Raw genomic sequence first — 26491 nt, forward strand, 5'->3', positions numbered from 1 at the left:
GTCCGGTGGCGTTATTACAAAAATCAGAAGCAGATTGTCGGACAAAGCTGTTAATGCTCTGATTTTTTTAAAAGCCTATTTTATAAAATCAAAGTAATTTTATTTTTTTAACTGATTAATAATTTGAAAGACTGATTCAAAAGTCTGTTTTACAGATAAGGAAACAAATCTGTGATTATAAAAATTACCAAATTATGATTAATATGATTATGACATGATATTAAAGTTAGTATGATTGTTACTAAGTTTCTTTTATTATAATAATATTTAATAATTGTTTTAAATTAAAAGTTAATCTGTGATTATAGGAATAAACATACCAATTATTTGACATATTAAAGTTATAACTATTGTGATTATATTTTATGTTTAATAAATGTTGATTTAACCGATAATTAATGTTGATTTAAAAAAAAATCCCTTTTTATTAATACGTTTCACCAGAAATCAAAGTTCAAATTTTATAATTAAAAAAAGTCTCGAAGTCCCGGGAAGTCCCGGGACTTTGATCGTAGCCTGTCTCGTGTCCCGGGACGTTGAAATTGTCGAGAATTCCCAAACCCTATCTGCAACAGACTCCAAAAATACTTAACCGATTTTAAATTTAATATGCACCCCTGGTGCAATTTGATCTAACTTGAAAGAGGATAGGTTACATCTCAGTTAATAAGCAGTTTATACTCGCAAAATTATTTGACAGTCACTGTTAGCTATAATCCATTAGCGACATCTATTGACCAGATTTAGTAAGTATGCACTTAATGGCACTATTTAACAATTACCATTTACGCGTATTAGTTAGGGTGGATTGCACCGTAGTCTTGGTTATAGTTTCCGTTATAGTTAACTTTAACAATAACATTGGCGGTGACAACAGATTTAACAACTTTACGTTGCACCATTAACGGTGGTAGCGATTGTCAAAGTTAATAGAGTTGCCCTTGTAAAGTAACATATTTTCCCTTAAAAATGTAAGGGTAATATTATTTTCAATGGCAACACCTGAAGTTTACCTGTCACCGACAGCTTGACTGACAGTGACGTTGCATTGCAGTGACGTTTTCGATTGGCGGCTTGAGTGCTTTGTTTGTAATCAAGAAAGTTGTTTTATTTTTACAATTTATTTCTTGCAAAATGGACCGTAGTGAAGTAAAAACTACTATGATCGACTTTCGTTTGAAGTAAGTAAACTTTTCACTATGTTAAAAATCGCGTTCCACCAAGATTAAATGCCTTTTGTTAATTTTCGATAAAATAACACGAGCTGTTACTTTTCACTTCTCCATTTATATTCATTGTTGTTTTTCAGGGAACGCAGTATTAATTTTAGCAGAGAAGAAGTTAACAGGCTCCAATTGCTTATTGACAAATACAAAAATGTATTGATGTGCAAAAAAACAGATGGAAGCAGCGCCAAACAAAAAGACCATGCGTGGTCGTGTATTGAAAAAGAATTCAATGCATTAGGCGAAACGCCTAGAACTCTTAAACAATTAAAATACAAATTTGAAAATATGAAAAGATGTGCAAAAAGGGTGCAGTGTTAATTATATTGTGTTATAATATACCTACATCTTATCTTATTGTATGTGCACATATTCATACCATTTTGTAATTTCATTAAAAAAATGATACAGGAGGCCTGTAAGGAGCGCCAGGAAATGATACAAACAGGAGGAGGACGACCGCCCACTCTTCCTCCAGAGTCAGAAGAAGCTACAGACTGGCTGCGATCAGTCATGTCAGGCTCCATAGACGGCAATGAGGCTGTTTATGATGATGACGTTATGACCCCTAAATCGCATTCTGTAAGTAATTTATGACAGACTTATCATTGAGTAATAAATCAAGTTTCTTTCTGATGATATTGTTGCTCCAATACCAAGGGGAAGCAAATGTTAAAAGGAATATACCTGACTATGATGATATTTTGCCAGCGCAGAAGGTACCAAATAAAAAAATATAAATAATTATTATGTGCACAAATGTATTTATCTCTAACATATTTTATTATTGATAATGTGATGTGTACCTTCGAACCAGGTGCTCTTCGGGGCGGGCTATTTGAATAGCTTTTCTCTCTTTTTCCCTTTCTTCTTTTCTTATCCTTTTCTTTTACTGTTTTTATTTTTGGAGTAGGCATAAGTTAGCGTTAATTTCTTTTCTTTTGTGTAAATTAGTATTAGGTATATTAGTGTTTATGTTATGTTTAATTCTTGTTATGTATTTATTATTAATTGTATAGTATTTTATAATAATATAATTGCATTAATTTACACAATTATAAGTATACAGATTTTATTATTTATTTGTTGCAGAAGACAAAACTCATTATCAACATTAGTGATTGTGAGAACATTGCACCCACAGAAAACTTGCAGGTAAGGTATCTTGTAATGAAAACCATATAAGATAGTTATCGACCACTGCAGAGATAAATATACTATTTTGTTACAGAATTCAGCGATGGAAGAAAATATTATTATTCATGAAAACATAACAAATGCTGAGGAAGCCGAGTCTGCCCACATTTTTGACAGCAGTACACCTCGTTCCTCCTTACGGAAACCTATGGCAGAGCCACTGAAACATATGTATTTTATAATATATTTTCTTTAACTAGCTGTTTCCCAAGTCTTTGTTTGTAAAAATGTTTTCAATTTAGGCATGCTGGGTTCAGACCTATCACAGTCTATTATATTCTTTTCTCCTATATAAAATGTATATATATAACTATAATAAAATGTTATCTACAAACTATAAAAACGTTAGATCTATATATCCGCCCTAGCCTTGCTCATGGTAGAAACATAGCCTTTTTTGCAATTAGCCAAGAATTTAGTAAATCAGTCCAGTTGTTTCGGAGCCTATTCAATAAAAACCTTTCCTCTTTATGTAAATAAATATATGATATATAAGTGCAGATGTATGCTAGACTTTGAATACCCACAATAATGTTATGGTTTATTCTCAATTTCAGGTCTTGTCAAGAAAAAGGCAAAAGGTGGATCAGAAAATGAAATTAAAAAAGCCTTAAGACTTAAAAAGCTTGCTGTTTTGGAAGGTCTCCATGACCTGGAGTTGGAGCGAATTAGACAAACCATAAGTCAACAAAAGGAGCTTCATGAGCAGCTTATGAGGCACAACAAAGAAAAGCATGAACTTGAAATACTGAAGCTTCAGTTAGAAATTAATGCTCTCAAGGAAAATAAACAATAAGTTGTTATGTACCTATTTCTGAAAAATAAAACAATATTTTTTTATACTACATTATCATTTATTTTATTGCTGCCTTATACTATTATACACATAATTGAAGGGCATAATATTTTAATTCAGGTTATTGTAATCTCCCGAAATAGTTATTAATTAAGGTATCCCTATTATGATTATCATTTGTCCTATATGTATACAATTCTTCTTCATCAGATGAAGATGAGTCTGTTGAGTCTTCCAAGTTATTTTGTTCCACTACCAATGGCATCTTAACTCTGAATTTTTTTGACATGTTGTGGAGCACAGCCATTGCCACTATAGCACATTGAGCCCTCGCTGGGTTTGTCCTTAGTTTCCAGGATAATGCAGGAAACCTTTTTTTCCAGCAGCCAAATGCTCGTTCAACAACATTTCTTGTTCTTATATGGCTTTCATTATAGAGCTGTTCTGCTTCTGTAATAGGATTTCGTAAAGGTGTAAGTAGATATGGTTTCACAGCATAGCCTTTATCCCCCAGTAACCAAAAACCAGCAAACTCTCCAGCTTCTAGTCGTCCTTTAATTACACTACTATTAAAAATATGGCTGTCATGACTGCTTCCAGGCCACCGAGCTACTATATTAGTTATGTACATATCGGCATTTGTAATAACCTGCACATTTAGAGTGAATACTTGTTTCCTATTTCGATAGGTTTCAGCATCTTGCCCACCTGGAGATTTTATTGGGATATGAGTGCAATCTATAGCTCCAATAACTTTAGGAAAACCACTTTTTTCATAAAAATTTTTGGCTTCTGCTTCCATTTCTTGTATATTTTTTGGCATTGAAATCCACTCAGATCTTAGCCCGGCAATGGCTCTGCTCACTCGGTATATTATACGACACACACTGGATTTATGAACACCTGCAGCATCCCCAATGCATCGTTGAAATGAGCCACATGCATAGAATTCTAGAGCCATCACTATTTGTTGCTCGGGAGTAATAGCGAAATTCCTGAAAGGCAAAGTTCCTAATGAATCATTATTATAGGAGGTAGCTTGACTTAAAAGTAGGTATGTATGCACTTAATGTCTGGTATGGGAGTAAAGAATAGAACAGAATATTTATTTGCATAAAATATGGTTATAAAGATATTTTTATTGTCTTTATAGATCATAGAAATATTACTATGATCCTACTGAGATGATGTACCTACTGGCTAAGTATATGTTATTGTATTTATTTTTGTAAAGTTTGAAATAATAGGTCAGTCAGTCAGCAGTCAGCACCGTTAGTTTTAAAATACTGGATAATAATAATGAGTAATTAATTACAAGAGAAACTTACCTCATGGTCCTAGTTTTAAGCAAGGGCCCTAAATGAGCGGCTAACGCCTTTGCAAAGCCCTTAGAAATCCGAAATCTCTCCAAGAATTCACTATCAGTCCATTTTTGAAACCGGTCTATTCGAGCCTGATAGACTTTTTTCTTACGCAATTCAGGTATGTTGTTATCACTGTCGTCATCAGAAGAACTGGATTCCCATAAAATATCCTCAATTAAAGCCATGATACGTTTTTACAGTACCAAAACTATCAACTCTTCTCTTCCCTACAATTTTGTAGGTTATCCTCTGGAGTCTGGATTTGACACTTTGACAGTTCATACTTCATTTGACAAAAACAATAGCAGTAACCGGCCAAAATCGGGCGGTTGACGTTAGCGTTAAGTTATGACGTCATGACAACAATTGTTAAAATGGTGCAACGCAAAAGTAGCTTAACCGGAGATTTGACGGCTCGGTTACCGTTAAAGTTATTTGGTGCAACACACCCTTAGTAATTACAATTAGTATAAAACATGAACCCCTACACAAAACAAGAGCAAATCCTGACGGACTCAGCCTAAAAAACTAAATAAGCCCCCTTAGGTTGTTTTTCCACCAATAAGGTGTGAGGATGTGTAGCGAGGAATGTGTTTGTAAAAACCCATCATGTCGCTTGCATCAATGGTCTAAGGTCTTAGAATTTATATTATTTTATTTTAATGAAAGCATTAAAACAAAATGTGTATAATGTTGCCTGATTCTGATGTTATCTGAATTTAAAAATTACATAATGTATATTCAAATCGGTTCTATGTCATAATTTTAAATCGGCTGGTCCAGTACTTTCTGTATTTTTTGATTTTACTCTTTACATACAAAAAATATAAACCATTCCTCTTTATAAAATGGGTGTGGATGTTGTCAACTAGTTGTTGGTTAATAATTTTCTAATTAATAACTAGTGTGATGTGATTTGATATTTAGGTTTGTACCATATTTTAGTAACAGTTAAGGTTAACGTCAAATTTAACAATAACATTAACGTTAACTATTACAGTGAAAGCGAAATAGGTTGCACCAGCATATTTTTTAGCATAATTTAAAATATCAAAGTCTCAAGTCTAATTTCACCAGTTATTTAACGCTAACGATAGATGAAATGCGAGCGGTTATTGTTAAAATTATGACGTCCTCCATAAAATCTCAAATTGTGCAACTCATATTTTCCCTAACCATTACTTTAACATGTTTGTTGCTGCTAAAGTTACGTGGTGCAATCGAGCCTTAGTTTTATAGGATTCAAATCACGAGTCGGGATTCGATTAATTTACTCTTTAAAAATTTCTCATATACAGTGTGATGTAAACTAAACTATCAACTTAAGTGATATTTCTGAATACAGAGGGCATTTAAATAAAACAAAATGAAAGCTTAATACAAATTTTATTATATTCTTATAAATACGAAAATATATCGATACATATCGTATGGCATAACTTAAGGCAATACATGACTAACAACAAGCTTATACACCTTCCACTTCTTCCTTCATAAGTCTCACGAGTTGGGTGAATTTTTTTCCGTCGAATATAAGTACCTGTAATAAAATAAACCGAATATAAGTCAAAGAAAATTACAGTATGTTAATCATAATTCATAACTCAATTGTGCTGGTTTTGTTGTAATTTGTAAAAACTTTTTTGAATTATACTTGTATGATTAATATCTTAACATTGCCTTAATGTTTGGTAGCAAATTGTGTATTAAAATAGTACATTAAAAAATTATTTATGCAGATTTTTTTGGTATTTTTGATAAAGTAGTATGTAATTTGATACCACATGATACTTTACATTAATAAGTGAATAGTGTTTTAAATAACGTGTCCGTTGTCTGAAAAAATCCTAGTAATTCAACTTTAACAAAAATAAAACATTATAATATGTAAATATATAAATAGCAAATAAAGTACCTTTCTATAAGGTGTCATGGCGCCTCCTTCATAGTCCCATTGAGATAGTTCAGCTTGTTCCGTCACATCCACATCAAAACTAGCTATAGCTTCATCTGTTAGTGGCTTTTCCTCTTGATTCGCGAAAAGCACATCTGTTTCGTCTTCTGCAATACATATAATAATGGTTTGAATATATAATAGATATACCTAAATATTATATTTACAATTAAGGAAATGAATCGTTTTTTAGGAAATTTTTATATGTCTGGTAGAATAATTAAAGTTAAGTACTGTAATAAGTTTTTGGTTTAAATTGTATTAAAGATATAAAGTAAATTTGAAATATGTGCCTTTTGCCTCAGACATGGTGTCAAATATATTAATTATTACAAAGAATATTTTTGTATTATCCTGTCTTTATTTAGTTACATTTATTTAATTTTTGAAATTATACATTTTAATAATTATTTACTTTTATGTTGTTATCATCAATAACTTACCAGTAGTTTTGTATGTTTTACATATCCAAATAAGATACTGGAATGTGTAGGGCATGTTTCTCTTAACTGCTTTCTCTATTTCTGCCTGAAGCGAGGAGAACAGGGGCACACTGATTTGTGCTGGAATGTTTAGAATCCTGAAAAAGATATTATATCAATTGCAATTGGAAATACATATAATCACTGCAGTATTGAAAAAATAGTTTTCATACCAGTCCGTTACATAAAACAACAAATATGTAAGTTGTGTAATTTTTTTCCAAAGATTTTAAGTTCACTCACAAACAGAATGACAATAAGGTAAAAGAATATTTTATCTTTTTGTTAACAATACTAATACTTACTATTTAAAACTACATATATAACTCAATAATTAATTGATAACAATAATGTTGACTACTAAATTTGAAAAAAAAAAAAGACGGGTTGCACTCCGGGAATGGCGGCAGAAGTGAAAACTTGATTATTAACGTTGAGCATGTTTGATATTTTGGAATGGTATCCGTCTTACGCTTTTTCGATCAGGTCACGTGTCCTGACGCGAGTTTAAGATTTTATACCCATTACAGAAAAAGTGCTCAACGCCGCTAAAGAAGTTTTCACTTCAAAAAAACAGCTTTATTACTCTCTATATTATTGTTCACAATTGCTAGAAAACAAATATTACCTCTCATTAATAACAAGCCCCACTTGGCTGCCATCATCAGACAGTATCTTGTTGACTAGTGCTTTGGTCTTCTCGTCAGCGTTTCCATCGGCCAGTGTGGTTAGCAGGGTTCTGATTTGTTTAACGCAGGATTCTTCCTGTTATGAAATAGAGATCAAATATAAAAAAAAATTATCTATACTTGAGAAAGTTATGTTATTAACACAACCTTAATAGATTTTAAAGATTTTTGGGTTGTCAGTTTTGTCACCACTTGTTTTAGGGCCGATTTTTCAATCCATGGTTAAAACTTATTCGCCCAATAAATTATTACACGATAATATTAAAATGTCACGTAAACTGTCAAATAAGGGCAATTAGAATATGTTTTAAAATGGTAGTTTTATACATTACTAGCTTTCCACCCGCAGCTTCGCCCGCGCAGTCAAAGAAAAACCCGCATAGTTCCCGTTCCCGTGGGATTTCCGGGATAAAACCTATCCTATTTCCCGGGATAAAAAGTAGCCTATGTCCTTTCTCGGGTATCAAAATATCTCCATACCAAATTTCATGAAAATTGGTTCAGTAGTTTAGGCGTGATTGAGTAACAGACAGACAGACAGACAGAGTTACTTTCGCATTTATAATATTAGTATGGATTCGACGAATAAGTTTTAACCAAGGATTGAAAAATTAGCCCTTAAAATAATAATTGTTACAATTGTGAAAACATACAAAAAATTGTCTACCCAAGTGGAGTGAAAGTATTTTATATTGAACTAGGGGTGCACCAGCAGTACATGTTTACGTTTTCTCTATATAAGAAACATCCTCGTACTTCTGCCGTTCTAGTTTTCAGCTTACCAACACATTTAGCAATTCATTTTTATAACATAGATGGCTTAAATGAGCAGAAAATTATTTCAATTAAAATAAAGAAAAATATTTAGACTTACCTTTCTTTTTGTGATATTTATGACTGTAGTGACTCCAAACACTCCATCACCAACATCATCATCATCATCTTCATCGATACCATCGTCTAAGCACTGCTTCACAACACTTCCTACATAGTTTTGTGCTGAAAATGTATAACATTGAATGTATATTTAAAAGAATGAATGTTTTTTTTTAATATTTTAAACACTTTTTTCAATAAAGTATTTGTTAATAACAATAAAATTGCTTAGGACTAAAATGGTTTGTTTTAATTTAATGAATAGGTACGGTAATTGTACCCTTTGCATTTAAATCTGGTTTGTCTAGTTTAAATTATACAAATATACTTACATATAATTATTTGAGCAAGTGCTCCTAAGTCAACATTTGATTTTAAGAACAGTTGTCTCAGCAATTGTTTTATTCCATGAAAATCACAGTCCTCTGGATTGCGACCTTCGAAATCAGCTTGCAGCTCCTACAAATAACATTTTTATGAAAACTATCTATGTATAAAGCAATGTTTTATCACATTGTTTTCTATAACAAATTAAATTTTAAAATATGAGTTTTTTTCTTAATATTTATAAAATTAGTTTGCAAATAATAACGATATAGAACTCATATCACTGTGAAATACCATGTGCCTTATAGGTTATGTTACACTTGCCTTCTCTCCTACGTAGTTTCCGTCAGAATCAACATCGGAATCTCTTTCACTGCCAGATTCTTGTTCTTCTTCGCTTTCGCTATCGTGGACTATTTCTTTGTTTCTTTTGTTCGACATTTTCATACGTTTGCACGCCGACACCAACAAAAACAAAACTTGACGCCTGACGGATGACTGCCGATTGTGAATCTGTCGAATTTTTGACTGACAATTGACAAATGTCAAACGTCAATAACAGATCTACATAGAAATGTATACACATTACACAGATTAAATATACAGTTATCTATACTTCTATACTAATATTATAAAGAGGAAAAGTTTGTATGTATGTATACGTATGTATGTATGGTTTTCACGCATAAACTACTGGACCGATTTTGATGAAATTTGGCAAAGACAATATAAATTAGACCCTGAGAAAGAACATAGGCTACCTTTTATTGCGAAATATGTACCACGGGCGAAGCCGGGGCGGACCGCTAGTTTTCCATATTTCGCATATAAATCCATACTAATATTATAAATGCGAAATTAACTCTGTCTGTCTGTCTGTTACTCAATCACGCCTTAACTACTGAACCAATTTGCATGAAATTTGGTATAGAGATATTTTGATACCCGAGATAGGACATAGCCACATAGGATAGGTTTTATCCCGGAAATCCCACGGGAACGGGTTTTTCTTTGAAAACGCGGGCAAAGCCGCGGGCGGAAAGCTAGTTCTATATAAAAAACAAAGCCAAGAAAAAGGCTGTTTAATAAACTGTAATATCATATTTTATAATATACGTTTATTAGTTTCATGTTCACGTGTACATTCACACGAATGCCTTACCTTTTATGCGTATAACCACAGAATAATAACTAGTTGATGTAACATAATAATAATATAATAGCGTGTGAATTAATACTACCAATGCAAGATATTTTTCTTTTAGATACCTACGATATTTAAGTATTTTTAAATCTACTTTTACGTAATAACATGCTAATAATAACATGCTCATCAGTAAACGCAGAGGCAAGCTTACACCAAACTTATAGGTATACCTAGCTGCTTCGCGCAGCAATTGCTTCGAAGGGTTGCTCGATCTGTGTCTGTGGGGACCTGCCTATGGACTTTTGCTATATAACTAAAAATTATTATTAGGAACTTGGAATCTATGTCCTAAGTTCTGAGTTCGACCGCGGCTGCGAATGATGGAAAAAGATTTTTACTCTCGTTTAAGATGAATATAAAAGCTAGATACCGTAAAATATTTCCTTTAACATTATGCTAGTAATACGATAGGTTTATACTCAACAAATTCTCTCTGTAAATAATAATTCCTGCCCCAACTACAAGTAATAAAAGCGCCTCGAGTTAAAAGTTAAGAAATTCTCGGACATTTTAACTGGCGAGATAGAATTTCGATATAGCATTGATAATATAATTTGTTCTCAATTCCTTTAGTTTGTAAGTTTTCCGTACATTATTTATAATTAAAAATTTTATGTAAAGAGATCTTCTTTATTTTATTCGCTAAGAAAGCACAATTTATTTTTATTGATAAAATTTTGTTATAGGTATTCATGGTAGGTAGGTATATAAAGCAATATATTATACCGTAGTAAATCTCGCATTGTTATCTAGAGCTTTATACCCATTTTATACCTAATCTTCACACAAAATATGACGCCAATATTTGGTTGTTTTCTCTGACAATCGAGTAAAAAATAACTCAATCAAACTTTGTAGATAGTAATTTCATGTCGGCGTAACAAATAGCATAAAAGATGTGACTTACGTAAAGTAAGATCTCTTTGTCTTTACTTCTTTATTATTTTTATTTTATTTTATTTTATTTAGGGGTTAGGGTATAGGAGTTTGGAATGTACATATAGGTACAATACGGGATGGACGCTACGCTCCTAACGTATGACCTACTTAAAATATAAAAAAAACCTTATTTTAGAAGTTAAGACAAGATTTTATTTCAATAAATTTATATTTTACGTTTTTAATAGGAAAAATTCCCACAAAAGACTCTGGAAGGCGTTTCAACGGAAAATATTGCTTCGAATTCTAGCTAGCTTTTAATAAGACTCTCAATGAATTGATACAATTCTTAAGCAATAAACTTTATCCAATAAGGTATTTAATGGAATGCGATTGCGGAAAAGGTAGGAAATTCCAAGATACAACCTCGTTTTATTGCAAAAACTTAATGAATTGCTTCACGCCTGTAAGAAAAGTCTTTTCTATTATTTATTAGTCAGGTACTCTGAATTATGATCATGTTATTAGATAAGGAGAGTAATAAAATACTGCTTTTATATTGATGTTTTTATTTTAGCTTAGGTTTCAGTGATTTATAATAAAAAGTGCACGAGCGTAATTGTAGAGGCGGTATTATTTTAAGAAAAATTAAGTTTTCATAATACCCTATTTCTTTTTGCTCAGTGTTGAAGAAATCATGGATTATAAGTGTTTATCAGTAGCGTGAAATACGACCATGATGTTTTAATTATCTGAAAAAAAGAAAACAATTTGTTAGTCAAAAAAAATATTATTCCTTATTTTAGGTACCTTCTTTCTTGCACTGCTAATTAATTATATTTGCACATTTGCACACCCAATCAATGGGTAGAATGTATTTGCCACATAATATTGTAATTAAAACATCTATAATTTGTAACTACATTCTTGCAAATAAATATAATTTGAATTTGAATTTGAATATACCTACTATACGTAATATATTGTACATACTGAGAAATAGAATAAAATAGATCTTAGCCCTTCGGTATGTTTTGTATTTAAATATAGATATGCAAACATCGATTATTTCGAAATAACTTACTTACCGTTGTATAGCTTTCTAAGGAAATAATAGAAAACCCGTATGTAGTTACGTAAACTTCATGTTGTGATCTGAAAATATAACAAAAGTAAATTGTAGACCCATGATATTAACTTTTAGATTCAATTAATATTTGTTTTAATCTATACTAATTTACTAATATTATAAAGCTGAAGAGTTTATTTATTTGATCGCGCTAATGTCAGGAACTACTGGTCCGATTTGAAAAATTCTTTCGGTGTTAGATAGCCCATTTATCGAGGAAGGTTATAAGCTATATATCATCACGCTAAGACCAACAAGAGCGGAGCAACGCGGGTAAAACCGCGGGGCACAGCTATTAATTAGCTATTCTTTAGATGTTAAGTTCTTTATAAACCTTATTTACGTTTATTTTAAACAAGAGCTAATTTAAATTTAAAACTTTACAAAAACAAATATTTGTAATTTGACACAAATTACTTTACCTATGAAGCATTATAAGAATCAAGCTTTTAATTCTCTTTGAGACATTGTACCACCCGCTCTCATATAGAGCGTTTGCGACTTCCTTGCTCTGGAATACAAGTTTACATTAAATATTTCATTTATGTAAGTTCGTAATTATGAACAGATCCTACATTCTAAAGACTGATATGAATGATGTATTAGGAGTTATATTGGTCTTTTAAATCTAATAAACAACCTTTGTAAATTCTAATTTATAAAAGGAAACAGCATATGCATGAATATTATTATTATTAATAGTTCAATACATTTAAAACGATATTATTTATCAGGAAAAATTTACGCAGAAAATTATTTTATAGAGAATAAAGTATATGTATACAAATTATAAGTACATATGATATTTAATAAATAATAATACTTACCGAATCGAGTAGACTTTGCCCATACCAGCACAACAACCATATTTGCGTCATAGAAGACGACAGAAACATCTTAAATTTTAGTTCATTCCATTTTTCTAGATACTGTAATTAAATAAAGGAATTAACAATTAGGGAGTTCTCCTAGAAGATACGAATCTACAATCTATAAAATTGTTCTTTACATTGAACTTTTAGTTAAAAGCTCACATCTCTGTAAAATAGAGCTCTACTTTTGTGTATCTTTTTAAACAATACTTAATTCAAAATTATCTATATTAATAATTATAAAAATATAGTGTATATAGAGTGTATATAGTGTCTAGATACGTAATAAATAATAAACAGATACGTACAACAATGCAAATTCCACAGAAACATATTATAATGGAACTGTTCATGAAGTTCACCAACATAGAGAAATTAAACATATTTTCCACTTTGCTTGATATCCTGTCGATGAATAAAAGGAATTAAAAGTAAATATAAATTTACAAACAGTTTTTATATGTAGCTCTACAATAAAAATAAATGAAAAATTAGTGATAATAAATGTAACGTTAGATATTTTTCATAATAAAATTAGCTTGATCCTCCATCTCTCCGAATAATTAACCCATTGACCACCGAGCGCCCCGATCGGGGCGCGACACAATAGATTATCTATTGTGTCTGTGATTCCGGGGACTGATGGATAATTCGAAACAAATCCATCAGTAGTTACAACTTGCAATACATTCTGTAACTGAAAACTGTGAAAGCAAAGAATTAATTATCTTTATTAGACTGTTCAGAATGATATGGAACTATATACAGGGTGTCCCAAAACTCAACGTCAAGCCAAAACAGGGCGATAGGATTGATTGTAACCATCATGAGAAAAATCTGAAAAAAAATCTATTCCATGCAGTTTGAAAAATATGGGCATTTAAGAAAAACCTAAAAATTTGGTCAACCTGTAACTATTTTTCGGTTATTTTGGTTAATTTTTATTATTTTTGTTCATTTAAACTTTGGAACCGTAACCCTAAATAACATTTCTAGAACCACAGTCAAAAATAATGACACAATTGCCCCAAGTTTCCTTGAATTGAAGACTATTTGTTAAACTATGAATTTAAAATTTTCAAAATTTGTCGACTTTGACGGCCCCTCCTTTAAAAAAAATGTACTAGAGTATCTTGGCAAGTGCCATTAAAAGTTGGCGCATTTAATCAGGATTGTAAAAAAGTACAATACTTGTTAGTTTCATACTAAAAAAAATGAATGAAAAAATAAAAACCTCAAGTAACCCGATTTTTGCTAACCCATTTTATTCAGTTAAAATGTTTTTTATTCGCACAAACTCTTGGTAGGTTCTTAGTTTTACGGCAAAATGATAAGAGAGATGGATAGTGGACATGTTTGCCATGAGTGAGCGAGACAGATAGTGACGCCACTTTTACCAAAGTCAACAAAAGTAAGTAAAATTAAAAAAATAATTAAAAATCTTGACCTAGTTTACTTTAGGTTTATTGAAATAAAAGTCAGATAGGGAAATAACATTTTTTATTACAATAAATGTTCAAATTGTTTACCATCAGCCTCAATACACGCCCTACATCTTCTTAAAAAAGATTTACTTATTAGCCGGGCATATCCTCGAGAGTTGGTGTCCTCAGCAGCTTGAGAAATTCGTTCACGCAGCTCGGCTACTCGCTCAATGGGCTTTGAATAAACTTTTTCTTGGAGAACGCCCCAATAAAAAAATCCAGGGGATTTAAATCTGGGGAACGGGCTGGCCACGAGATAGTGCCTGAACGTCCAATCCACCTTCCCGGATATTCCTGGTCAAGGAAATCTCTTACTTGCACTAAACACGATCGGAACGAAACGGCGTCACTATCTGTCTCGCTCACTCATGGCAAACATGTCCACTATCCATCTCTCTCATCATTTTGCCGTAAAACTAAGAACCTACAAAGAGTTTGTGCGAATGAAAAACATTTTAACTAAATAAAATGGGTTAGCAAAAATCGGGTTACTTGAGGTTTTTATTTTTTCATTCATTTTTTTTAGTATGAAACTAACAAGTATTGTACTATTTTACAATCCTGATTAAATGCGCCAACTTTTAATGGCACTTGCCAAGACACTCTAGTACATTTTTTTTAAAGGAGGGGCTGTCAAAGTCGACAAATTTGGAAAATTTTAAATTCATAGTTTAACAAATAGTCTTCAATTCAAGGAACTTGGGGCAATTGTGTCATTATTTTTGACTGTGATTCTAGAAATGTTATTTAGGGTTACGGTTCCAAAGTTTAAATGAACAAAAATAATAAAAATTAACCAAAATAACCGAAAAATAGTTACAGGTTGACCAAATTTTTAGGTTTTTCTTAAATGCCCATAATTTTCAAACTGCATGGGATAGATTTTTTTTTTCAGATTTTTCTCATGATGGTTACAATCAATCCTGTCGCCCCGTTTTGGCTTGACGTTGAGTTTTGGGACACCCTGTATAATATACATATTACTATATATACTATATATACATATTTAATTGAAAGCTCATAATTTTAATGCTTTAATAACTCACCGTATTAGAGCTTGGTGGCGAATAACAATATCTCTTATTTCGTTCAAATGCTTTTTCTCCCATTCTGCTGCTGATAAAGATTCTAACTGCGGCTCATTTTTACGGAAAGCTTCGCTATATTTACCTAAAAACAAAACAATATTTTTTTCACAAAGCTACTGAAAGTTTTAAATTGAAATAATTGTTGCCAGAGCTAGAGCCTACGATATTATAATAACAACTGCATTGAACGATATCCAAGCATCAAAACTCGATATCGACGATATCCCACCTAAATTATATGCTTTCCTAAATTTATGCGACTTCAAAAGAGGGAGTTTGTATGTTCATCTGTGTATAATTATGTCATGACTAAACAGTAAATACCTTTTAATATGTAAGTTTATCATGTAGGATTTTTTGTCGTTGTGTATTGAAAATGTTTTTATAAAACTTTACATACATACCTAAAGGAAAATCTTGAATGAGTTGATCATCAGTAGGCACGTATATCATTTGTCGTATTCTGAGTGATAATAAATCGAACTGTAGTGTGATGTTACTTAGAAAGACGAAGAATAGAAGGTCACTTGCTAGCATGAAGAATACTATGCTCATACCTAGTGGAATAGTTTTAATTAAGAATGATTTAGGTATTTAGAGCTTCGTGAACATAACTACTAAGAATCTTCAATCTATACAATTAAGTAATTTAGTTAAAACACGCTTAAATTCTTAAAATTATTGTACTGTCTCTAATACTTGTGGTGTAGAAAGAATTAAATCTGCCCGTTTCAAGTTGGTAAAAATCAAGTCTAAAGGAATGTGTTACATACAAACATACAGGTGAAGCTAATAAAAGGATGTGCGACTATGGGAAACACGCTTCTGTATGTTTATGTATGGCAGTTGCAGAAAAATTAGTCCTGATGATTGATGATTTCTTCAGAGCATAGTAATAATTACAGCACATTTATTGTATTACGACTACCATCTATAATATCGTATCCCCGACATTAGATGAAAATGCTTTGATTACAAATTATGAAGAAACTTCCGATAGAAGCTGTAATCCGTCTTTTGATAAGCCAAGGTTCTTCCCGACAACAACAAGGACTATAAAGTTAAAATCAATACGGTTTAATCTCAACAGCCTTTGTTGTTAAAATTCAAGTCACTCGATGAAATAAAAGCGAATATAAAGCTTATATACTGAGCGTCTTGTACTCATCATTTATTATTAAATTCCTGGAAACTCTTGAAAATTGAAGCCTGTTTTCTTTTATAGTACCTACCTATAATGTGTATAGAATTTTTTATTAATTTATCAGGACTCTATATTACTAAGTGCTTTTTATTAAAATATGTGATGGTGCATTTGAACAATTAATATTATTTTTTACACGCTTTATATTAGCTTCACCTGTATGTTTGTTTGACCGACTTCTTTGGGCGCGATTTTGACCCACTTTAAACGGCCAGATTTCGTTCAAACTTTGTAGATTTATTGAGGACAATACACTAATTTGATAAAATTTCTATTTTTTTATTTTTATTAGTTTTTTTAAACTATTATTATTATCACGCAAAAATACAGTACAGGTAAGGCTGAACATGGTCTGAACAGTACAGGGTAAATTATGACAACTGTAGTTAATGTTAGGTGCGTTTTTTTAAATTAAATTTTCTACTTATTCTCACATGCATTAGTTTGAACAAAAAGGATGAAGGGATACGCTTTCAGTTGATATTCGTCGAATGGTAATACGTATTTGAAAGCCAGGACTAAAGGTGCGTCCAATCCAAACATCCGTTTGATAATTTGAAAATATGGAGGGAAATTGTAGAAAAATATAAGAGCCATGTTGCACCAGAAGTAGCCTGAAAATAAGAACTAAATATGTTAATCTTATATATAAAATTCTCGTGTCACAATGTTAGTCTGCATACTCCTCCGAAACGGGTGGACCGATTCTCATGAAATTTTCTGTGCATATCGGGTAAGTCTGAGAATCGGCCAACATCTATTTTTCATATGTACCACGGGCGAAGCCGGGGCGGACCGCTAGTAATAGATAAAACTCTCTATATAATTAGAAAGTGTCACGTAAAATATAAGGGCCAGACTCTGGAGCTCATCAGTCTTGATTTATATGTAATTTTAATCCACAAGTTAGTTATAGGGTTACCTTTTACAACGATATTCATTTGTTTTATCATGTTACGAACGATATTCTGTTTGTCTTCAGACATTTCTCCCTTCGGCCACATATCCTTTAGTTCAAAAATAATGTGTTCAAATACCGCTCTATTGCGGACTATTTTATATGATTTCGATGAAGCTGTATTGGTTATAAATAATTTAATAAATTTAATAGTTTTTTTTACGTCATTATATCTAATCAGAAATTAAATTTAACTATTCATAATTTTTTTAAACCCCACAGATAAATAACATAAAATTCTTTATGAATATGATTTATTATGATCTCAAAGCATGTGAAGAATATTGTTTGATCTAATTTTGGGTGCAGTATCGATTATGTATGTATTTAATTATAGATATAAACAACAAAATAGTCAAATATATTTTAGTTTTTTAGCTAAAATACTTACCAACAGCGACAAACCCAACGCAAGGCATCACAACAACAAGATCCTCGAATGTGCGAGATTTGAGAAATGTTATCGTCATGTTAGAAGTGCCCATCAAGCAGAGAGTAAACGACATCCAATAATAGGAGATACAGAAAAGCCTGGAAAAGTGTAGGATTTTATAACAAGGCAAGTGGTTGGCAATAGGGAATGTTTTTGTGACTCTACTATTAATTTTTCTTTGACACTGTGCCGTAAGCATTTTGCACATCACTCATACATACATATAAAAGATGTAGGTATAGACTAGAGTAGATAATTTTTGAAACAAAAAAAAATCGCAGTCGGATGAAACCCATTAGAAAAGGAGGGGAATATGATAAAAATGTAAGGAAAAATAAATTACGGTCAATCCGAGTTCGGGAAGCGGGAGGGGGGAGCTTTAAAGAGAAAAAAATGGTTTCTCTCGATTTCCGACAAAACTACAAGTCCTATAGAAAAAAGTTCAATGGCAAAGTTGTAGGTAATTAAAAGTTCTACAACTTTTGTATTCACAATTTTTTCACATAACCTAAAAATTTAGGTGAAAAATTCAAAAAACCAAGTTTTTGGTCTTTTATTTCTATCTACTTCAAAATTTTTTTTTTTTTCTACGAAATTTGGTGGAAACTAACTTTATTATGTCCTAAATACACTGTAATTTATTTGATTGAAAATATTTATTTTTTCGCCTTATTTTGAATTAATACCAAAAAAACAACCTAATTTTCAATCGAAAAGTCACCCGTCAAAATATCAGCTTTTTTCAAAAACTTGGGGTGCCTTTTATTCATTGAAATCTCTACTTTCATATGGTGTAAAAAAAATAAACACCACCATAGTAAATGTTCTCAGGAAATGCATACAAACAGTGTGAAAATGAGCTTTTACTAAATCAGGCACACTTCTCGAACTACCTGAAATGTTTTTATCGACATCATTTTGCTTTTGAATATGCTGTAAAATATTAAACTTAGAACAGATAATTATTTTTCTTTTGAAATATTACCGAAAAGCCGATACAAGAGAAGATATAGAGTTCAAGAAGTGTGCCTGATTTAGTAAAAGCTAATTTTCAGACTGTTTGTATGCATTTCCTGAGAACATTTACTATGGTGGTGTTTATTTTTTTTACACCATATGAAAGTAGAGATTTCAATGAATAAAAGGCACCCCAAGTTTTTGAAAAAAGCTGATATTTTGACGGGTGACTTTTCGATTGAAAATTAGGTTGTTTTTTTGGTATTAATTCAAAATAAGGCGAAAAAATAAATATTTTCAATCAAATAAATTACAGTGTATTTGGGACATAATAAAGTAAGTTTCCACCAAATTTCGTAGAAAAAAAATAAATTTTGAAGTAGATAGAAATAAAAGACCAAAAACTTGGTTTTTTGAATTTTTCACCTAAATTTTTAGGTTATGTGAAAAATTGTGAATACAAAAGTTGTAGAACTTTTAATTACCTACAACTTTGCCATTGAACTTTTTTCTATAGGACTTGTAGTTTTGTCGGAAATCGAGAGAAACCATTTTTTTCTCTTTAAAGCTCCCCCCTCCCGCTTCCCGAACTCGGATTGACCGTAATTTATTTTTCCTTACATTTTTATCATATTCCCCTCCTTTTCTAATGGGTTTCATCCGACTGCGATTTTTTTTATCTTTTCATTATTTTCAAAGGCTTCTACCCCAGTGTAGTAATCTGCATTCTGTAGAGAAAAAGATTGACACATTAATTATTGCACCCGTAAAAAGTCAAAAAATTGGTCGATAAAATTTTAATTTTTATATCCTAGTCCAACCCGAGCGAAACCGGGATCAGCGGCTAGTTAGTTATTGTGAACATGTAGATGATAATAACGTATTTAACTACAACGATAGCCGATAGTAATTAAAATTCATTCATATATTAACGAATTGCTCTCAATCGAAAAAGCTTTTTAATTGACCAGTGAGTGAAGTGCCCCATTTTACGTGCAAATAATTAAACTTAAATTAAACTGGAACGGGCAAGTATCATAAATAACTATTGTACCTACTTTTTGAATTCGACTGTGGTTTAATTTTATAAATACCAATGAATAATATAATATTTGTATCTATAAATATTATATGATATAAGTAATATAATATTGTCTATTACTAAATTAGAAATTATAGGAAAATAAAATAAAGTTTCAAACTGAAAAAAATATTTTGAGCATATTGAATTACCATTACCATTGCAAGATTTATGTAAAATTGTAAATTGGATAGTTGAACAATTTTTTTTTGTATAATTTAATCACAAACCTCAGGAATTTGCTGTCGTCGCAGTTTATGCGAATCCCGGATAACTTCGCAGCAATCTGCGGCAGTTTATACTGGTCATCGTAATCTTTTTCATTGTATGTTATATTATCCTGTTAAATACATATTTTTTTATAATTATTTAACGGTACAGAAAATAAAATAGGACGCATCTTTTAGGTATATAGGCTGCGTTGTGCTTGTGCACGTATAACCTATAAATAATTGATTCTGATCATTTTAGTACTTCAATTAAAATTTTCAACTATAGGTAAGTACCTGGTCGGTTTTGGATTTATGTATATTCTTCTTAAAAAATAGATTCTGTATTACCTTTGCCATCATTTAAACTAATGGATTATAACAATAAAACCTCCCTTTATATATGATTTAAAATAGTAAATATTTTATTAAGTGTTGTGTTAATTACAGGCTTATAGTAGAAGATCCGAACATAGGTCGACCTTCACCGGCGTGATAATAGAAAGAGACCAATTTTATAATTAATGTAGTCGATTAAAAAATCTATTAAAGATGGGTTTGCTGAAAAAAATCCTGGACAGGATATTTTTAGTTAATTATTAAAAAAATCTTTTTATTTTTATAACTATGCAGTGTTGAGACAATAAACAATTTTGTTATAAAACAGCGCTCATACTGATATATATTTTTTTCTATCATCCCATCAAGTGAAAGTAATCGGTACGGACATGCCTGTTTTTACCTGCCAACCTAGCAGTTTGTCCAGGTAAATATTAGAACCCTATGACTGCACATTCTGTAGGTTTCATACTTCAAGTCTATTATAATTTTTTTTATTATCTTGATAACCTACTGCAATTAATTAATAAAAAATATTTTTTAAAAATTAATTAAAATGTCCTGTCCAGGATTTTTCCAGCAAACCCATTTTTAATACATTTTTTAATCGACTACATTTATTATAAAATTGGTCTCATTTTATTATCACGCCTGTGAAGGTCGACCTATATTCGGATCTTAGACCATTATAAATGGTATTTGTACCTAGTCGTTAATTTAATTATTGTTTGAGGTGTAACGGTGTTAGGTAAAAGTTGTTATTAGCTGTTATAAGTGGCTAAGCGTGTTGTTGTTTGCTCTATTATTTTAGTAGTTATTTCAATCCTTTTGTTTTTAATGCCAACTAGCTTTCCGCTCGCGGCTTCGCCCGCTTAGTCTAAAATCTTATACTATAATACAATAAGTATAATTATACTTATAGTAAAACTTCCCTCGACAATCACTCTATCTATTAAAAAAACCGCATCAAAATCCGTTGCGTAATTTCAAGATTTAAGCATACAGACACACACGGCTGAAAGTGATAAATAAAATCACATAGATACATTAACTGTTACATTGCTCTTATAGAATGTCTCAATATACGAAACATGAGAATGGTTTAGTTAGAAATTTTCGGGCTTTCTGAGACAGGAAGCTTTCTAAGTTTGGTAGAGTCGTACTATACTTGCTCTATGTGTAAAAGAGAGATGATAATATTATGTTTTTCCATAGGTAGGTATATTTTATTTTATATTAGTAGCTAGTAAAAAAACGATAATTTGATCAAATATTGTACGATGTACCATGTAATGTACAGTCTATGTAACTATGTTATAATAGTTTAAGTTAAAGTTAATGTTTAAGTTTAAACACTAAATTGAAGAGCACGTGAAATAAAACGACTTGAAAATAATAATTTCTTCGATAAGTTACGTGATGGATTTTTCTTGTTATCGGCGTCTCGCATAATTAAATCATGAACGTGATCAACATTTCTGAATAATGTCTTTTGATTATTGTTATAAAAATATATATATATGTCCTACGTCTATCCATTGTCTTTCAGTTTTTCACTGGTTCTCAACTTCATAAATATAAAAAAAAATCCTTAAGATATAGACGTTAAAGGGTTTTAACATTTTGGCCATAACTTCTTGGTTTATATTATCTTTTATTAAATATGATTGTATTTAGTATTATACAGATAGAGTACACATAGAGTATTATATCTGATCGCCGTATAATATATTATATGAGTGTATTTGACCGCCTCCTTGGTACAGTGGTTGACGCGTGAGCGTAGCACAGAACAGTAGAAAATCGATCAGTGAAATAGATGTACATATAATGCATCTGCCCCTTACCCCACTACCCCACTAGGGGACATGAGACTTCACTTTTATTTATTAAAGCAATCTTGGATGCCAGCAAAAACGCAAAGGATTAAAATCAATTGTAAAATTTGGGTTATAGAAACAAAAAAAACCATAAGTTACGAGCGAAGTATGACTGTACATATATTTTTTTTGAATCCACTGATGAATGATAGGTAAGTTTTATCAAAGTATAAAATCTGATGCGCGTCTCTTAATAATTTCATATTTCACGAATGAAAACTGATTTCAATGATGAAAGAATTAATTGGTTTCGCGTTAAAACCAACATGTTATTTTCAGGTTCCAAAAATTCAAATTGATGAAAAGATGTTCTATTAAGTTTTTAATGCTATTTAATCAAAATGTTCATTCTACTTGTAATAAAAATAAATTAAATAATTTCAATCCTCATTGTAAAATCGTTCAACCTCAACTTCGCTAATGGACTATTCTAGTAATTCAAAAGAACTTGAGGAAAAATAATTTTTCCATTTAACTGTTAACAGGCTAAGAATACTTAATAGGAAAGCAGATTAACCCTTAATATTTAATATATTTATGCAACCTATTAGTAGATTTAGTATTGTTTTTAAAATTACCAACTTTAGACAATTAAAGAGTTTTGACCAGTTAAATAACTTGGTTGTTGAAGAAATATATTCAATTCATCAACAACCTCCGAGGGATTTCATTCGATAAGGTCTTTGTATATGTATGTATATGATATCGTATATGGACATGTATTATTTAAGGTGGATATACAGGGTGTCCCACTATTGGTATACTAAGCGCGAAGGGACTTGTAGTTTTGCATACACTGATCACGAAAAAAATACTTAAACAACAAAATAACGTCAAAATTTTTTTGCTAAATTTTTCCTGAAAATCCATGTTTTCTTCTCTAGCTTCGCGCAGCCGGCATATACCGCTTCTCTAATGTGAGCATTTTGTCTATGAAAACATAATCTTAAACGATAGCTCACGTGTGGGTGGTAAAATTGGGCGGGTTGCTTGTTATGGGTATACGGATAGAGTTTTAAGAATTCATCTACATATTTGAAAAAAAAAAAACTGCGTCTAGAATTTTATAAGTATTTTTTACGTACTCAGCGTATGCAAAACTATAACCTTCTTTGAGCTTAGTATACTAACAGTGGGATACCCTGTATATTATTATTTTTTTGTTTTCTTGCTGTTAATTATTCTTTTTTCTGTTCTCGTCCCGCCAATAGTGATCATATTGCTTGTTTACCTTTTACCGTGGTTACCTGGAAGAGATCACTATTAAGTGATAAGGCCGCCAAAATAGTTATACTCTGTTCTATATGTAAGTAGTTCTAAGGTTTCCTATCTGTACAACTATTAAAGAGTTAAATAAATACTAAATAAATAAATATTGATATCATTATGTTGTTTTATTTTCGTAAAATTCTATCCTTCTCGATTTTAGTAGCTGTGATTGGAAGTCGATTAATTTTCATCCAAACCACAGAATATTTTTTCCACTAAGTATATTATTGTATTACAATATATATCTACTTCAATAGTACTGAAGCACACATAATTTGACATATACCATAATATGAGATTGATTCCAGGTAACGCGTCTTTTACGAGATATCATTTACCCAGAGTTATAAAAACACCGACATAAGAAAACACTTACCTTGTAGAAAAATAACCTACTTATTCTAAAACACGTACGACTTCCAAATATACCCACCATATATTAATTGAAAAGTCAGTTTTTTAAACTGAAAATGAAAATTAAAGCTAACCTTGAATAGACAAAAGTATCCACATAATTAATCTTGTTGTAAGTAAATATCTCTATTGTTTGTACAGACATTTCGGGATTTAATAAAGGATAGGGCGCGCAAAAACGGAATATTAAAAGTAAAGAAAAGTAGGGTATTTGAGATTAAAGTAAACATTAACTGGGTTTGTAACGTTTTAAACTTTTAATGGATCACCCGACCATTTTTTCTTAATTTTGGAATAGTTAGGTGCTGAATAAAAATTCTGGTTTACGATAATATTAATATGTCTAATAGAGAGAGAGAGTGAGAGAGCCAGTAATACATAGAGAAGCAGATACCAGATAGTACGTATGCATTATACTAACATTAAATAAGTACTTTAAAAACTCACAATTATCTGCACTACGTTACCTTCGATAAAATCGCAAAATTACAATACTTTAATAAAATTGATCTCAAAACGGATAAATTATTATTTATATTAAAACTCCTATATAGCATGCACAACCTTATTCCTCGCGTGAGAGTTCATTGTTAATTATGTGTACCAAAAACGTAACAATTGTCCTGTCCTTGCGAGGCGGCATAACGTCTTGCTTGATGTGACAACCTAATAACTTTTGATAAAGTTAAACACCAGTGCCGGAATTGTATTGTTTGAGGCCCAAGATATCTTTATTCTTTATGAATAAAGTAGACTCTCGTAGAGTTATTTTTAATAGAGTCTAAAAATGTAGAGCAATTTTGCTGAGGAATTTATAAAATGTAGATGTACCATTGTTCTTGATATTCCATAATTAGTATCATAATATTAGCTGTGCATTATATTAGCTGTGGACCTTTGGGGCCCCAGACGTCGTTTCTCCGGGGCCCCTGTATTTTTTTCCGTTTGTCGCCTTGTTCTTCCGCTACTGTAAAAGACGCTCGATTTATGAAACGTAATTACTACATAAAATTTAATAACAGTTAACCGTTTATTACTAGTGTTATTTCATCATATATACTTTTTATATGGTTCTTAACATACATTGTTAATTTCGGAAAACCCTCATTAATGTACTTCCACATATTTTACATTATTGGTCATATTGATTAGTTCGTGAATCGATTGCGATTGATTTTGATAAAACTTTTACGGGCAGATATAACTCACAAGATGAGGATTCACTAAAATTATCGTGTTTCTTTGATACTTTCAATGTATCTATTATGAAAACAATAACAATCAACAAGAATTCTAAATTATATGAAAGTTTTGAAATTGTGAGTAAAGTCGTGAGTAACGATTAATTTGAACACTTCTATTCCTGTATATTTTCTTTGAGAGATAAATTACATTTAGCAGTTAAAAGAAACACTGAACGAATTATTTGCTACGGAATTAGTTAGGAAAATAAGCAAATGTAATATTGTTGCGTACTCAAATATAGTATATTGTTAATACTAATACGATAACGATGAAAGATTTTGTTTGTTTGTAACAAATAAGCTCCGAGCTTTTGGATTAATGGATAGATTCTTATTCCTTTTTGATGCTACGTTATTCCTGAAAGACTGTAGGCTGTTCTTCGTCGAATTCGGATGAATCCTTAATCTAGAATAATTGATTTAAACAAAATCTGATGAACTCAATGATTTATTATCGGACGAACTGTTTTTCTTCTTTATTAAAAAAAAGTATGGCATAGATATTTATCATTATAATTTTTCATTAAACTCAGTATATATATACCTACCTACATGTTTTATTTTTCATAGATCATAAATAAAATAAGTATAGATTAAGAAATACTACGAAGATATTTCCGTAAAAAGCAAAAATAGATTTATGCAAATTTGCGTAGATTTCTTTCATTAGACGCAAATTTGATTTCTTATTCTGAATATAAATAGCAATTGCTAAAATTTTATCTAAATAATCTATTTTTGTTCATTTATAAATAAAATGTGTATGTAATTTTATTCAATACCTACTCTGACAACCCTTACATATTGTTAAAATACTTTTATTTTATATAGATATACCTATGAAGAAACCACGTCCTACTATCATACCCATACTCAAGCGAACGAACATAGACAGAGTTAGTGTAACATAAACCTTTTCAATCAAAAGTTTTA

General features: G+C 31.0%; 3 protein-coding genes across 4 annotated transcripts in view; 1 reads left to right on the plus strand and 2 right to left on the minus strand.

Moving 5' to 3' along the window:
• The first annotated feature begins 1097 nt into the window (after nt 1-1097).
• Nucleotides 1098-3245, plus strand: LOC149478025 (uncharacterized). The gene is made up of 6 exons (XM_089709639.1): nt 1098-1181; nt 1310-1535; nt 1638-1808; nt 2319-2381; nt 2458-2594; nt 2967-3245. The coding sequence occupies exons 1-6, from the start codon at nt 1135-1137 to the stop codon at nt 3217-3219; spliced, it is 897 nt and encodes a 298-aa protein (XP_089565765.1). The 5' UTR covers nt 1098-1134; the 3' UTR covers nt 3220-3245.
• A 2707-nt stretch (nt 3246-5952) lies between these two features.
• Nucleotides 5953-9426, minus strand: LOC149478026 (protein BCCIP homolog). The gene is made up of 7 exons (XM_089709707.1): nt 9236-9426; nt 8917-9043; nt 8583-8707; nt 7648-7784; nt 6981-7117; nt 6499-6644; nt 5953-6123 (listed from the first exon to the last, which is right to left on the minus strand). The coding sequence occupies exons 1-7, from the start codon at nt 9356-9358 to the stop codon at nt 6052-6054; spliced, it is 867 nt and encodes a 288-aa protein (XP_089565833.1). The 5' UTR covers nt 9359-9426; the 3' UTR covers nt 5953-6051.
• Nucleotides 9427-11556: 2130 nt separating this feature from the next.
• Nucleotides 11557-26491, minus strand: part of LOC149478027 (odorant receptor 85b-like) — a 54420-nt gene continuing 39485 nt past the window's right edge. Inside the window, exons 2-12 of one of the 2 annotated variants that reach the window (XM_089710060.1) lie at nt 20434-20543; nt 18124-18263; nt 17697-17849; nt 17209-17388; nt 15975-16127; nt 15529-15652; nt 13307-13403; nt 12954-13055; nt 12549-12637; nt 12086-12152; nt 11557-11749 (exon numbers count right to left, since the gene is read on the minus strand). In XM_089710060.1, coding sequence (XP_089566186.1) covers nt 11693-11749; nt 12086-12152; nt 12549-12637; nt 12954-13055; nt 13307-13403; nt 15529-15652; nt 15975-16127; nt 17209-17388; nt 17697-17849; nt 18124-18238 — 1137 coding nt within the window. In that variant the 5' untranslated portion in view covers nt 18239-18263; nt 20434-20543 and the 3' untranslated portion in view covers nt 11557-11692. The remainder of the gene's footprint in view (nt 11750-12085; nt 12153-12548; nt 12638-12953; nt 13056-13306; nt 13404-15528; nt 15653-15974; nt 16128-17208; nt 17389-17696; nt 17850-18123; nt 18264-20433; nt 20544-26491) is intronic. The other variant, XM_089710061.1, reaches the window with a different exon arrangement.

This window comes from Colias philodice, chromosome 23 (assembly GCF_061535455.1).
Source record: "Colias philodice isolate Cphi_HAF_F1 chromosome 23, ilColPhil1 Martin Lab GWU primary, whole genome shotgun sequence".
NCBI lineage: Eukaryota > Metazoa > Arthropoda > Insecta > Lepidoptera > Pieridae > Colias > Colias philodice.